The sequence below is a fragment of the Magnolia sinica genome, chromosome 17 (genome assembly GCF_029962835.1).
Source record: "Magnolia sinica isolate HGM2019 chromosome 17, MsV1, whole genome shotgun sequence".
NCBI lineage: Eukaryota > Viridiplantae > Streptophyta > Magnoliopsida > Magnoliales > Magnoliaceae > Magnolia > Magnolia sinica.
This window is the reverse complement of record NC_080589.1, coordinates 22290424-22306639: the sequence shown is the minus strand read 5'-3', so window position 1 is coordinate 22306639 and position 16216 is coordinate 22290424. Positions and strand designations below refer to the sequence as shown.

The following is a 16216-nucleotide window of genomic DNA, read 5'->3' as shown; positions in this document are numbered from 1 at the left end:
CTTTTCCATGCCCTGGAATAACCCTAGGACCCATATTTATAGTTTAGGCAACTTCCCTTTCGCACCCTTACAAAACTGCCTCAAAATTCCGTAGTTCGTGTGAAATCCGCAAAACGAATCTACGTAACCTTGACTGGTCGAGCAGGCTCCTCGATTGGTAGAGCGGACCCTCGACTGGTCGAGCATGGGCCTCGATCGGTCAAGCACCTCGAACCCAAAAAACTGCAGCTCGCTGGACTTTGAGTTGAGCCAGCCTTCAACTGGTCGAGTGGGCCACTCGACCAGTCGAGCAGACCACTCGATTGGTTGAGCAGCCCTATCCAGATGTGGCTCCACATCTCAACAATCTCCCACTTGGAGACACATTACCATAAACCTTTTTCTTCTACATCTGGAGTGCATCACCTCCTCGTCTTCAAGCCTGAAGACTAACCAAAGTTAAACAGAGCTTCAATTTCTCCCATGTGACCGCCTTAGTCAACATATCCGCAGGATTCTCACTTGTATGAATCTTCTCCAAAGCAATTAATTCATCTTCTAATAATGAATGTATAAAATGATATCTGATGTCAATATGCTTGGTCCTTGAATGAAAGACTAAATTCTTAGCCAAGTGTATTGCACTCTGACTGTCATTGTATAGCTTGCAATCTGCTTGCTTCTAACCCAACTCTTCCATGAAACCTTGCATCCACACCATCTCCCTACACACTTCTGTAGCTGCAACATATTCTGCTTCCATTGTACTGATAGATACTATCTTCTGTAACTGAGAGACCCAACTGACTGCAGCACTACCCAGAGTAAAGACATAACCTGTAGTGTTTCTGCTGCTGTCGATATCTCCTGCCAAATCTAAATCTATGTAGCCTTGTAGCTTGATTTTTGATCCTCCATAATACAGCCCTACATCCACAGTACCTACCAGGTATTTGAGGATCCACTTCACAGCTTCCCAATATTCCTTCCCGGGGTTGTTCATGAACCTGTTAACAACTCTCACTATTTGAGCAATATCTGGCCTCGTGCTCACCATAACATACATGAGGCTCCCAAAAGCTGACGCGTATGGGGCTTTAGCCATGTAGTCCCGTTCCTCATGCGTCTTCATACCTTGCTCTTTAGAAAGCTTAAAGTGGTTGGCTAATGGAGTGCTAACCAGCTTATCACCTCCCATATTGAATCGATCAAGTACCTTGGCTATATACTCTGCCTGTGACAAAACTAGCTTCTTGTTTTCCCTGTCACACTTTATCCTCATGCCTAGGATTAGTTTTGCAGCTCCTAAATCCTTCATGCCAAATTCTTTAGACAGTTGTCTTTTGAGATCTGATATGTCCTTCATGTTGATCCGGCCACAAGCATATCATCAACGTACAGAAGAAGGATGATGTACGACGTATCAAACTTCTTCAAATAGCAATAGTGGTCTGCATGACATCTCTTAAAACCATTTCCCGACATAAAACTATCGAACTTCTTTTATCACTACCTCGGGACCTGCTTCAGGCCATATAGACTCTTCTTCAGTCTACACACCTTGTTCTCCTTTCCTGGTGCCACGTTTCCTGTTGATTGATGCATATATATCTCTTCTTCAAGGTCCCCATGAAGAAAGGTTATCTTAATATCTAGCTGCTCTAAATGTAAGTCCTATCTAGCCACTATACTCAAGACCATGCGAATCGTAGACATTTTCACTACCGGTGAAAATATTTCAGTGAAGTCGATACCTGCCTTTTGTTGGAATCCTTTCACAACCAGTCTGGCCTTGTACCGTTTTAAACCATCATGTTCCTCCTTCAGTCTGTAAACCCACTTGTTATGAAGAGCTTCTTACCCTTAGGTAGAGTGACTAGCTCTCACATACGATTTGACTTAAGAAAGTCCATCTCAACATCCATGGTCTACTCCCACTTAACTCGTGTATCTGACTGTAATGCCTTTTCAAAACACTCTGGTTCACCATTATCTGTCAGCAGTAGATAATGTAAGGAGGGTGAGTATAGGACTGTGGGTCTCCTCTCCCGAGTAGACCTCCTCACAACCGGTGTCTGCGTGCCTCATAATTCTCTTGTGCATGATTATCATATGACACTGTAACACCCGTGTCCGGTAACTCTTTCAACTCTACGAATTCTTTCTCCTCGACCTTATTTTGCTGCACACTATCCTTATGGATCACTTTTTCATTGAAGACTACTTTGCTTCGAATGATTTTTCTATTTTCTATATCCCAAAAACGGTAACCAAAATCATGCTGCCCGTAGCCTATGAACGTACACCTCTTGGACTTTGCATCCAACTTATTTCTGTGCTCTGCATCAATGTGAACATATGAAGTGCAACCGAACACTTTGAGATGTGCAAGGTCCACTTCTTTCCCAGTCTACGTTTCTTCTGGTAGCCCACCATCCAATGGTTCTGAGAGACTTCTATTGACGAGATATGCGGCAGTATTCACAACATCTACCCAAAAAGTCTTTGGACAACCCTACATGTAACCTCATGCTCCTGGTGCGATCAAGGATGGTCCTGTTAATGCGCTCAGCCACACCATTCCACTGTGGTGTCCCTGGAATCATTTTTTGATGTTTGATTCCATTTATTGCACAATACTCCTGAAACATCTTATCACAATATTCTCCCCCATTATCTGATCTAAGACATTTTACTGTTTTACCTGTCTCATTTTCTACCATTATTTTTCACTTCTTAAACACATTAAATACATCAGATTTATGCTTTAAGAAATAGACCCATAGTTTTCTACTAACATCATCAATAAAAGAGATAAAATAACGAGAGCCACCAAGAGATAATACCTGTGTTGGTCCCCACACATCAGTGTGTACAAGCTCCAACAGATGTATCTTTGGAGCACCTCCTGTTTTCTTGAAACTTACCCTCTTCTGTTTGCCATACACGCAGTCCTCGTAGAATTTCAAGTCAATAGACTTCAGCCCTAATAGCTTCCCTTTTGACAATAACATTTTCATTCATTTCTCACTCATATGTCCCAACCTCTGATGCCATAACTGCTCATTCACACCGGTTGATGCGACTGCGAGTGAACTATATGATCTTGAAGTTACGTACAAAGTACCTTCCTTCTTGCCTCGAGATATCACCAAGGCACCTTTTGTGGTCTTTCAGGAATCACTAGTGAATGTCGTCACATATCCGGTATTGGCCAACTACCCCATTGAGATCAAATTCTGTCTCAAACTCGGTACATGTCTGACATCCTTCAATTTCAAGACCGTTCCATTTTTCTGACTTAAATGAACGTCTCCCTTTCCAACAATACTGCACGGCTCATCATCACTCAGGTAGACTCTCCCGAAGTCACCTGACATATAATCACGTAGAACTTCCTTACATGAAGTGGCATGAAACAAAGCACCCAAGTCTATAACCCAAGACTCATTTCGCGCATCAAAAAATAAGATCAACACCTCTATGTCACTCTCCTCAGATAGATTCACTGAATCCTTCCCACCTTGAGAGCTTCCTTCTTGTTTCTTAAGCGCCCTGTAATTACATTTCATGTGTCCATTCTTCCCGCAATGCCAACACCTGTCTTTGTCTTTCGGTCCCTTGAACTTCTTCTTCGACTTAGAACATTCTTGTTTATTGCCTCCTTTGTTCAGCGATCTTCCTCTTCCTTCAATGTCTAGAGCATTCCCTGAATCCCCTGAAACTCCCGATGTCTTTCTTCTAAATTCTTCGCTGAGAATTAGACTGGCTACATGATCAAATTTCAGCTTTGTTAACCCTGAAGAATTGCTCACGGCAATCACCAAACCATCCCAACTGTCTAGCAAACTGGACAAGATCAATAATGCCCTGACCTCTTCCTTAAAAGTGATGCCAACAGATTCCAATTGGCCTGTGACTATATTGAACTCGTTTAAATGTTCAGCCACGCTCCCACCATCTAACATCTTCATGTTGAATAGCCATTTTATAAGATGAACCTTGTTGGACGCTGAGGGTTGCTCATACATCGTAGCTAGGGCTTGCATTAATTCTTTTGTAGTCTTCACCTTGGATATATTGAAGGCGATGCTCTTAGACAAAGAGAGTCGGATCGTTCCTAAAGCCTTCCGATTCAATAAAGACTATTCATCATCTGTCATCTTCTCTAGTTTCTTCTCTTTTCCTTCTAAAGGAATATAGAGGTTCTTCTGATATAGATAATCCTCCATCTGCATCTTCCGGAAGACAAAGTTTGAACCATCAAACTTCTCAATTCTAGTATTCCCTTCTTCCATCATCGCTCCCACTTGAACTAAACCAATAGCTTTGATACTAGTTGTTGCGTAGCACGCCAACAATGCTAATGAACCGAGATCTAATCTCCGATCTCACCCACAAACGATAAACAAGAAGAAATATAATCTGAAAGTAGAATCAAAGCATTCTAAACAAACCACAAAACAGAATATACGTGGAAAAACCCCAATAAGGATAAAAAAACCACAGGTGCAAAACTTCTACTATGAAGAAAACGAGATTACAAGCAATATACCAACCTTTTCTCTTTAGATGTATAGAGAAAACTCTTTTGCCCACACTTTAGAATCTCTTTTCCATACCCTAGAATAACCCTACGATCCCTATTTATAGTTTAGGCAACTTCCCTTTTGCACCCTTGTGAAACTGCCTCAAAATTCCGCAGTCCGTGTGAAATCCGCAAAATGAATCTGCGTAACCTCGACTGGTCGAGCAGGCTCCTCGACTGGTTGAGCAGAACCTCGACCGGTCGAGCATGGTCCTCGACCAGTCGACCACCTCGGACCCAAAAAACTGCTACTCACTGGACTTTGAGTCGAGCCAGCTTTCGACTGGTCGAGTGGGCCACTCAACCGATCAAGCAGACCACTCGACTAGTCGAGCAGCCCTGTCCAGATGTGGCTCCACATCTCAACACCTACATTTTTCCACATAAGAGCTATGTTAGAGCAGTCCTAATAAAATGAGATTGTCATCCAAACTCTTCAATTGTTGGCCATCTACTGTATAGCTACAATCTGTATTTGAGAGAGAGAGAGAGAGAGAGAGAGAGAGAGAGAGAGAGAGAGTACCTAATTGGAACCCTGTCCACTTGATGGATCATTTAATCTTCAGCACCTCATTTGATTCTCTTGTCGTAAATCTAGATGTTTGGATGCATGATGCCTTGCTCCAGATCATACATTCCGTCCAACATTATAAACACATTAACTATAATTAAACAAACCATAACTTCATCAAAACTAGAATGAACAAGAAAAACACTCGAAAAACCAGTTGAGAAAACCAGCAATACCCAAAAAACCATATATGGGAGAGTTCAAGTGCATGTAGATATTCAAAATGCAAGACCCAATTGAGAATACCAGCAATACCCAATTTCCAAAAAGCCAGATATGAGTGTCCAAGTGCATGTAGAAGTTCAAAATGAGACCCAATTAAGAAGACCAACAATACCAAATATTCAAAGAACATATGAGAGAGTCCAAGTGCATGCACAAGTTGGAAGGTGCAACTTTACATGAAAGGTTGCAGGCCGTGCTCTCTGTCAGCTGCACACCATAAAATAGTGAAAGTTTGATCCTCTGTCTTGCATCCGTACTACATACTACATACTACAAAGGTTGAAATGTAACATTCTGAAAGTAGTTGTATTTTCATTGTGGGAACATCACCTATTACTCTCATTCCAAAGAAAAAAGGAGGGGGTCCTTGAGGGATTTCAGGCCAATCAGATCGATTGAAAGTCCCTACAAAATCCATGTTGAAATACTACCAATAAAGCAATAAAGCAAGTGAATAGGATAGCAAATAGGTAGTTTCTCATGGACCATAACAACAATGAGGTGGAGGTGTGAGTAACCCACTGTGTTATGGCCTGAGACTAAATTATTCAGATGGGGACACATGCGAGCCAAAATTCAATGCACGATGGGACTCACAAATTAAGGGTTGTGTATTAACTAAGAAAACAAAAATAAAAATAAAAAAATCAAGAAATGGAGTTGGATGTTTACAAAACAATTAGTGTTGTTATTTAACTCTAGTCTCTTAGATAAGCAATAGAGAAGAAGCTGATGACAACATCCCATTTCTATGAGTTTTTCTGCCTCCATGCCCACCTTCGTTATAGGGAAGGAGAATAGTTAAACTCATACAAAATTATGCAAATGATTACTCCTTTCTGCCTTCCGTCGTTTAGATGAACCAAATAAAAAATAAAGAAAGAATTCCACATTTTCAACTACATTTTAATTGATACTGGATTGCAAAATTGCATTCCACACCAAAACAGTGAGACATGTAAATTAATACATGATCCAATTGATTAATCAAAAGCCTACCATAAACTAAATCCAGTAAACAAATGTACAAGGCCATACCAAATTCAACAATTCAAAAATGAACAAAAATAAATAAATACACTAATTTGATTTTCCAAGTGTAAGATTGGAGATTAACTCAATGTTAAAAAATGACAAATATTGTATGATTATATTTTACAATCGAGTTTCAATAAGTCAAAAGTTAGGATTGTTTCACCAATTTGATTTTGGGACTGTGACTTGCCAATTAAAGAGACCACAATCTGATCTCCAACATATATAGTACAGGCAGGGAAAACTTTCATGCAATTAGTTTTTGAAAAAGGATGTTAGTAACTAGCATTCTAGAACAAAAGAACATCCATTTCAGTTAGTCGGTGAAGCAGATGGGATCTTCAAATTTTAGTACGCATTTGAACGGGACAGGCCAAGCTCTGTCCAAACTGAGCCGAAATAGTCCAGCCCAAGCCTAACTCTAAATGTATATGCAAAATTTTTGGGATCATGACCGAAAATGATATGGAAAAATAGATGGAGAGTGTGGATATAGAATAAATGCATCAAGGTGGGTCTCACATAATCCGCTCCCCCAACTTGAATGGCCTTTTTGTTCTCACCCCAAACCTGCACCATTGCAGCATTTTCTACAAGCTGTTAGTTACTTCTAGTTTCTTATTCTGTTCACAGGTGGGCCACCTAAACATTGGATGTTGTTTTGGCCACAACACGTTCACAGCTGTTGAAACTGATGAATGGCCCAGATCTTATACACCTACAGCATTGACACGCATTGAAATTCACATATAAAATCTAACCAAAGGAACCAAAGGGCTGATTAAAAAGCTAACCAAATGGACCCCAAGATTCCATTAAGTTTAGCTTGCTAGTGGACCCAAATGTCTGTCCAAATGAGAATGATTTTAGATGTATAAATGCAAATCTAACAAGGAATAATTTCAATTCCTAACAATACAATGGAGACTATAGGTCACTTATACAAATGCAAACTGTACTACTCAATAGAATCAATTCCTAGTCAATCGTCAACAGCAACCGAGCTAACTTGTAGCATTCAACAGCTGGACCACGCAATACCTTTTATGCTTCTCTCTCTCTCTCTCTCTCTCTCTCTCTCTCTCTCTCTCTCTCTCTCTCTTTTATCTCATTTTATGTTCCTTCTCCATAATCTTGTAGATGTCCTCTCCATTTCTTCTCCATCTGTGGTTTCATATTTTCTTTTACACTTCATTTTCAGCTCTAAAAAATGCAAAGTCTTTCTTGGACATTTGTTCATCACAGTGCAAGAGTTATGGGCCATTATAGTCTAATGTCCACTTAAAGATAAGGTGTGATTGAGGGTCTTTACTCACAGTGGTATAAATGGTTTGCACCAAGGAAATGCTCTAAAAGGGACTATAAATTTTCAGTCCATATTAGCAAAATGAACTCATATCAATCTTTAATTAGCTTCCTATTCCGGAACAAATGGATCTACAAAGAGAGCAAAAGGAATAGAGAAATTGACATTCTGTAATGTGCTAGCATGAAAAATACATAGCAGGAAAACTGCTGCATTGACTAGTATAGCTGGTAGGGCAAACTTTTTTGATGGATTTAATGGTGTGTACAAGATGAGTGGGCCCCACACTCTCTGAATTTCAAAATGCACGGGAATCCTACATAGGACCAAATGCAATTTCATAGGATTAAATGCAATACCATCCCAACTATTCCCAACCTTTCCCATCATCTCCCTCCCAATCCCATATACTACCATGCGCCAAACGCTTTAGAGAAAACAGTGGGGATTGAATGCCTACCATTAAAAACTTTTCTTGGGGAGTCATAGAAGTTTTGGATGAAGCTGATTTTTATGGTTTCCCTTCATCCAGGTTTTATGTGACCTTATGAACAGATTGATGTAAAATCAACAGCGTGGTGGGCTCTAAAAAGGTTTCAACGGTGTGGTTCCCTTGAGCTTTAAATCTGACTCATTTCTAGGTTAGTGCCCTAAAATGGCCTGACAAGATGAATGGATGGAGCGGATATAACACATACATCATCTTAGTGACCACAGTCATTTTCTACTATGGAAGGTACCAAGGAAGGTGCTTTCTTCTGCAATAAGCAGTCGACTCAAGAAGACAAGGGACGACTGTTGTCGGTAAAAGTCATCCACGAAAGTCATGAAATGACTCATGAGTTATCAGATATTTCTTCAATCATCATAAATATGGTTCCTTCCGTCATTTAACATAAAACACTTTAAATAAATCTAAAAACTCTTTAAATAAATCTACGGGGTCACCATTAAGAGCAATCGACGAAGAGCATCCCCAAATCCTATATAATTCGTGGGCCACTAGAGTTTTGAATGGCCTAATGAATGCCCTAGAATGATCAATCAAAGTGGGGTCGACAAAGCTCCTAGTATGGCTGTCCATCTCTAGGTAGGTCTTGGTGGGGGTAGTACCCAATCCACACCTCCTACAGGATCCACCAATGGTTTGGATGGCAAATAACCATTTGGACCGTAGGAGGACAAAGTAATAAATTCTTGGAGAATTCAAGCAAAGACAGAAAATCAACAAACAATGGAAATTCAACAGAACCCAGTACGAAAATTCAGTTGGAAAAAGGTAAAAGATTACAAAACCTCGTCAAATATAAAAAAAAAGGAAATTAAAAAAAAACGCGGAATCTTGTAATTTCATGAAGACACAGAAATAAGATCCCAAGAATCTAAATTTAAAGGAAAACTAACTAAAATATATGAAAATTCAAATACCAACCTCGTAAATCTTCTGCAATTTCTATAACTCTGGCCTTTCAGCCAGAAAGGAAAACGACGCACCTCGTAAATCTTCTGCAATTTCTATAACACTCAGAGAGTGCACTTACGCGCACTAACAGAGAGAGAGAGAGAGAGAGAGAGAGAGAGAGAGAGAGAGAGAGAGAGAGAGAAGATGAGACTCTCCCCCTTTTCTTCCTTTTCTTTTCCCTCCCTTCCCCTTTTTTTTTTCTGTTTTTTTTTCCTTTGTTTTTTTTTTTTTTTATAATGGCTTGGAGTTCGAAGTTTTTATTTTTATTTTTTTTATATATTTTTAAGTGAGTGATGACGTGGACCAATAAGGATTAGGAAATCTAGGAATCCCTGTTTACCAAATAACAAAGGATCCAGACTCCTCGAGAATAGATTGGCTACTCACTGCCAATAGCCAATGGCTAGTGGTCAGTGCTCTGTGGGCCCCACCATGATGTATGTGTTTCATCCATGCCGTCTATTTATTTTTCTAGATAAGTTTATGGCATGAGCCAAAAAATGAGATATATCCTAATCTCAAGTGGACCACATTATAGGAAACAATGGTCGGTTCTCTGCGGGCCCCACTATGAAGTATGTCTTTTATCCATGCCGATCGTCCATTTTTACGGATCAATTTATGGCTCCATCCCAAAAATGGGAGGGATATAAATCTCAGATGGAACACACTGTAGGAAACGACAATAGTGATTGGATATCCACCATTAAATCTTAGATGGGCCACACCATAGGAAACAACAATAGTGATTTAACATCCAATCTATTAATCAGCTCAGCTTGATCCAAAACTTTTATGGCCCTTAAAAAGTTTTCAATGGTCGATGTTCAATCAACACAGTTTCCTGTAATGTGGTCTACTTGAGATTGGTATATCTCATTTTTGAGCTCATACTATAAAATGATCCAAAAAAATAGAAGGACAGCATGGATGAAACACATACATCATGGTGGTGCCCACAGAGCACCGACCACTGGCCATTGGCTAATGGCAGGGGAGTAGCCAATCCATTCTCCTAGCCACCGGGCAAGTGGGCAGGGAGTAGCCAATCCATTTCCAAGTCCCCGAGAGGAACACGGATTGGCTACTCCCCCCGACACCAGTCCGAGGCCGGTGGTTGGTGCTCTATGGGCCCCACCATGATGTATGTATTTTATGTAGTACAATGCATTTCATCTATTACATTCATCCATTTTTAAAGATCATTTTAGAGATTTATTCCAAAAATGAGAGGTATATAAATCTCGGGTGGACCACACCACATGAAAATAACAGTGATTGGATATCCATCATTAAAATCCTCGTAAGGCCCACTGTACTGTTTATTTGACATCCAATCTGTTTATTAGGTCATACAAGCCCAGATGAAGGGGAAAAACAAAAATCATCTCAATCCAAAACTTTTATGGTCCCAAAAATGTTTTTAATAGTTGATTCAACACTGTTTCCTGTAATGTGGTCCATTTCAAATTAGGATATACCTCATTTTTGGTCTCATGCTGTAAAATGATCTTTAAAAATAGATGTACGGGATGGATGAAACACATACATCATGATGGGGCCCACAGAGCACCACCAGTCATTGGCTTGTGTAAGGGGAGTAGCCAATCCGTTCCCGCGCACAGTACCGCAACACTATAATTTGATTTCCTGCCAAAGCCTTTGGCAGGAAGTTCCTGAGCTAGGATGCTAGGTGGGGCTGGCCGTGATGTTTGTAAGAAATCCAGACCGTTCATCCTTTTTTAGAGTTCATTTTAGTGTATGGAACAAAAAAATGAGGTGGATCCAATATTCAGGTGGGACGCACGAGAGAAAACAGTTGGGATTCAGTGACCACTATTTGAAACATTTGTATGGCCACGAAGTTTCGTATTAGTCTAAGTTCCAGTGTTTTCACTTAATCCTGGTGGGACTGACCTTATAAACGGTTTGGATGGCATATAAACATCAAGGTAGATCCCAAGAAGGTTTCAACGGTAGGAATTGTTTCCTAGGTTTTCCCTCTCATGCGGTCCACTTGAGTTCTGGATCCATTTCATTTTTTGTTGAGTGCTCTGAACAAATATTCTAAAACGGATGGACGGTGAGATTTCTCACAAACGTCACTGTGGGCCCCACTTAGGATCCCGGCGCAGGAACTTCCTGCGAAGGGGCTTTAGCAGGAAATCCGCGTCCTGCAACACTTACCGCCTTCCGTACCAGATGCCACGCTGGCAATCCGTGTCTACACGAATCAGCCAATGAGCGAGAGATATCCTCCCGCTCTTCTCTATATAAATATCGCGCCTTTCCCACCAAAGCTCCATCATCGCCATCTCAGCTTGTTCCTCGTTGATTAGGGTTAGGGTTTCAAAATCAGCAAAGAAGAAATCCGAACAGAGAAGATGAGTTCTACAGCAACGACGAAGGGCGGTCGAGGCAAGCCCAAAGCCTCCAAATCCGTCTCCAGATCTCATAAGGCCGGCCTCCAATTCCCTGTTGGCAGAATCGCCAGATTCCTCAAGGCCGGAAAATATGCAGAGCGCGTTGGTGCTGGCGCTCCGGTCTACCTCTCTGCTGTCCTTGAATACCTTGCTGCTGAGGTTTGTGAAATCCCATTATCCATTGTGTGAGATCTGGTCTGTTCTTTAGGTGGGGCTTGCTCTTGGCATGCTCCGGTGAAGAAAACAAACGATGCTGATGGGTGGGTAGGCCTGATCAGACTCATCTTTATGGACCGCCTTGATCTTCATGTGCATGCTTCTAAGCATCCAGTTTTCTAAATTTCATATATTTCCCTGTTTCTGATATGTTGATTTCCTTTTTTTGTTTCTTATTTCGATTTTTTAGGTTCTTGAGCTTGCTGGGAATGCAGCAAGGGATAACAAGAAGAATCGGATTGTTCCAAGGCATATACAGCTTGCAGTAAGAAATGACGAGGAGCTGAGCAAGCTTTTGGGAACTGTCACGATTGCTAATGGTGGGGTTTTGCCTAATATCCATCAGACACTACTGCCAAAGAAGCAAGGGAAAGGAAAGGGGGAGATTGGATCTGTTTCTCAGGAGTTTTAGATTTCTTTTTCTTTATGTTTTCTTTTTTTGGTTTCTTGAGATGTAAATGCATGTTTTGGTTTTGTTTTTACATGTTTCTTTTGTGGTTCTAATGGGAAAGGCTTACATGGCATTGGCCGTGATGTTTTTTTTTTGTCTTACCATTTCCAAATCTCTACTCTCTACTGTGTTTACCTTTGATATAATGTACTTTCAATTGGCATCCTGCTGTTGTTTTGGTATACATAGAAGGTGATGTTTTAAAGGGTGATTTGATCTTGGCTTCACTTTTTCAAACATGTGGTTTTAGATGAAATTGGCAGGAGGTTTGCCATCCATTGTGGGGTTTGTGGATCTTATGGGTTGTTGGATGGTGGTAAATGGGCCTAGTAGTAAATCACTTACTAGCAAATCATTTACTACTTGTTTGGATGATCTAATTTGCTTGTAAATCATTGACTACTTGTAAATGATTTACTAGCAAAGCCCCCTTCTCATTTACCAGCAAAAGGATGAGTTCTCATTTACTAGTAAATGAGGAGATGACAATGGCTCTCTCTCTCTATATATATATATATATATATATATGAGGAATGCTCAGCTACGCACTGGTTTGTATGGCCATACGTCTGCACCTCATCCACAGCTGTTGGATGTATGGAATGGCTGGGATTTGGGTGGAATTCTCATTGGAGAGAGTGTGCATTGTGTGAGTAATAGAAGTGAGATATGGACTCTCTCATACATGCAGCCTCACTCACATGCATACCTCTCATGAAGTACTCTTTCATTCCCCCCCCTCTCTCTCACTTCTTCCTCCATCGCGACTAATGCCATTGCACAATGCACGTCAGCTCTCTCAGCTTCTCTTGCCTCTCCCTCTAATGCAACCAACGCCATCTCTCTCCCTCCAATGCAACTAGTGCCATCTCTCTCTCCCTTCAATGCAACAAGAGCCTTATGAAACCTTTGCTATCTCTCTGTTTTGGGCTGATGCTAGTCAGGGCTTCTAAGACTTGGGGATTAACTGGTTAGGAATTTGAGGGCTGTTGGGACTCTTGGGGCCCACCTGGTCCTTGCAATCCTCTAATGTGGTTGATGTCCGCTTTCTTTTACTACATCCCTCATTTAACCTTCTAGGTAGTGTTGCATGTCCCCATTGAGAACTTAAGCCACTGGTAATGAAATTGTAGCTGATGAGAGATTACCAAAGGAATGATCAGGCCTGCAAGATGCACTGCCAGATGAGCACAGATACTGCCTCCACACATGTGGGATACCATGCATTGCTAGCTCTAGTTCTTAAGATGCTGATCTTTGATCCATCAAACACACCTCTTCATGACAAGATTCTATTTGATGGTGATTTTAGATCTATCCATGAACGTTGGCAATTCCCTTGGTGGGAAGAGTGATGCTGAATTGAAAATGAAGGACATGGCTTCATTGGCCCCACATTAAGTGGCTATAAAGTGTGTGGCTACATACATCTGAAGGGTTTTGATGGTGGCCAGCCTGTGCTCACTTTTTTTTTTTTTTTTTGTTCTGATGTTATAACCAATATGATCTTTGGATTTATCTTGTTTTTAAGCTGAAACAGACGCAAACCACATGGCATTTGTTGTCAAGTGGCGCTCTCTCAAGTTTGCATATTGTTTCTTGGCTGAGCACATCTCCTATGTCAATGCATTTGACAACCCAAAAGGCATTACCATCTTCTCATAATATCTACTCATCACAATCTGGAATCTGAATTTGATGGTACCAGATAGATGATCACTGCATATCATCACATTGCCTGCAGTTGAATGCAGCAGGTTGTATGCATGATTGTTGAATCGATCAGCTTCTGTGATGTGTTTTTTTTTTTTTTTCCTCCATTTTTTTTTCTTACCTTGTTGAGTTTTGTACTAACACAACCACCAACAACAAATTCTGTGTTGGAATCAAATACCACTAATGAAACAATCCACCCAACAACACCCATGGGCCGAAATCAGGGATTTGTAAAGAAAAACTTGCAGGATATGGGTTGAAACCTCTTTTGTACTTTTGCTGTAATGAAATTTCAACTAATGAATCTGGCATTTGACAAGACACGTGAGCCAAAAGACTATTTTCTAAATTCATTAAAAAAAAAAATTATAAAAAAATATCTTTCTAGTTTCTCCCCACCACCTCTGTAAAGTCTCCACCTGCTCCTTTTTCTTCGATCCATCTTCTCCTGCACATGATAGAGACGACCTATTTTCTTTCCCTTTCCTGCACATCATAGAAATGGTACAAACATTATAAAGGAAAAGTGATTTAATATTATAAACAGTGGTGATCCAAATATAAGTTACACTACACCAAATCATTTTATGTCATTGTGAGCAAGCATGCCCTGACCTTCAAATGCTAAAACATCACATGGGTTGAATCCCAAGCCACCTAGAATGTTTGGGGAAAAACAAATCCCTAACCTACAATACAATTGGGGTTTTTTTTTTTCAAATATAAAAAACTCAAATTCCAAACCAGTTAATCCCCAAATCTTGGAAGCCCTGACCAGCATCAGCCCAGAACAGAGAGAGATAGCAGAGGTTTCATTAGGCTCTGGTTGCATTGAGAAGAGAGAGAGAGAGAGAGAGAGAGAGAGATGGCGCTGGAGGGAGAGAGATGGCTTTGGTTGCATTGGAGGGAGAGGCAAGAGAGGTTGAGAGCGCGGATGTGTGTGGGGGAATGAGAGAGTACTTCGTGAGAGGTATGTGTGTGAGTGAGGCTGTGTGTATGGCAGAGTCCATATCTCACTTTTATTACTCGCGCAAGTGCGCACTCTCTCTCCAATGGGAATTTCATCCAAATCCCAGCCGTTACTATATATATATATATATATAAATGATGCTTATAAAGCAGATTTCATTTACCGTTTACAGGCTATCCAAACATTGTAAATGATTTACTAGTAAATCATCTACAACTTAAAGCCAAACAAACAGGTTGTAAATCATTTGCAGTGCTTTGTGGGCTGCAAAAATGGTCTGCTATGAGTTGGAAGTGTGTTGTGCCACCTGTGTGGGGTTCATAATGTGTATCATTTGAATTTTGGGTGTCTTCAATCTGCCATTGGTAATTTGTAACATTTTCTAGACATTTGAAATGTAGTCCAGCTCTGTAACATTTTCTAGACATTTGAAATGTAGTCCAGCTTTCATGGAGATTGAGTGATGATAAGATGAAAAGTATATTATGGTCAGGTGTGTACAAATGTTTTGTTAGGGTTTGTTTGGAGGTGGTGTTTGGTGTATTTGATGGGATTTCAGTTTGAAGGTGCATTTGGCAGTTGGAATTTGGTGTTTTTGGATTTGAGTGTATTCTAAATCCCCAATTTGGAGGGTTTTTGAAAATGCATTCTTGAGGTGAGACTCTTTTTTGCAATGTGCTCTGTTCTAACCCCTCTGTCCAGTCCTGGACTGCCATTGCTGCCTGCTGTAACTTGTCTTTGCAAGTGTCAAATGTGTCTTTGATTTTGGCAGCATTAGCCCAATGATATCATTAGAGCATTAAGTGTGATTTTCTATTTATATGGTATAACTGATTATGCCAAAAACTTGCTGGAATGTGATTGTCATTACCTTTAATTTGGTTGTCTTTAATGGTGTGATGCTGGTAGTTGATTATTGTGCAAAATGTGATTTTTCCTCATTTTGGTTATTATTCCTTTGATTTTTTGAGCTTTGTGATTATTTTGTGTGTTTTAGAGTACTGAATGTTTTTTCTAACACATATTAGGTACCTTCATAATCAGGTTATGGTTTTTCCCCCAGTTTCTTGTTTTTATGTGGGCATTTTTTGATCTTTTGGGCTGCCCCCTTTTGCTGTGTTGTGAGGAATAGAAGAGATATTGAACTCACTATTTTGGATATCTTGTGAGATGGTTGCTTGGAGTTTAGCTTATGGTACTTGTGATTTTTGAAGAACTAGATGTTGAAAGATATTGTTTAGCTTATGGTACTTTTGATGTTTTGAATAACTGGA

At 40.3% G+C, this 16216-nt stretch overlaps 1 protein-coding gene and 1 non-coding gene across 2 annotated transcripts; one reads left to right on the top strand and one right to left on the bottom strand.

The window, feature by feature from the left end:
* Positions 1-6038: 6038 nt before the first annotated feature.
* LOC131232159 (small nucleolar RNA snoR97) lies at positions 6039-6148 on the bottom strand. Its single transcript, XR_009164771.1, has one exon. It is a non-coding gene; the product is annotated as a small nucleolar RNA snoR97 (small nucleolar RNA).
* A 5315-nt stretch (positions 6149-11463) lies between these two features.
* Positions 11464-12467, top strand: LOC131231410 (histone H2AX). The gene is made up of 2 exons (XM_058227580.1): positions 11464-11748; positions 11996-12467. Exons 1-2 carry the CDS (start codon positions 11551-11553, stop codon positions 12215-12217), a joined length of 420 nt encoding a protein of 139 aa, XP_058083563.1. The 5' UTR covers positions 11464-11550; the 3' UTR covers positions 12218-12467.
* Positions 12468-16216: the final 3749 nt, after the last annotated feature.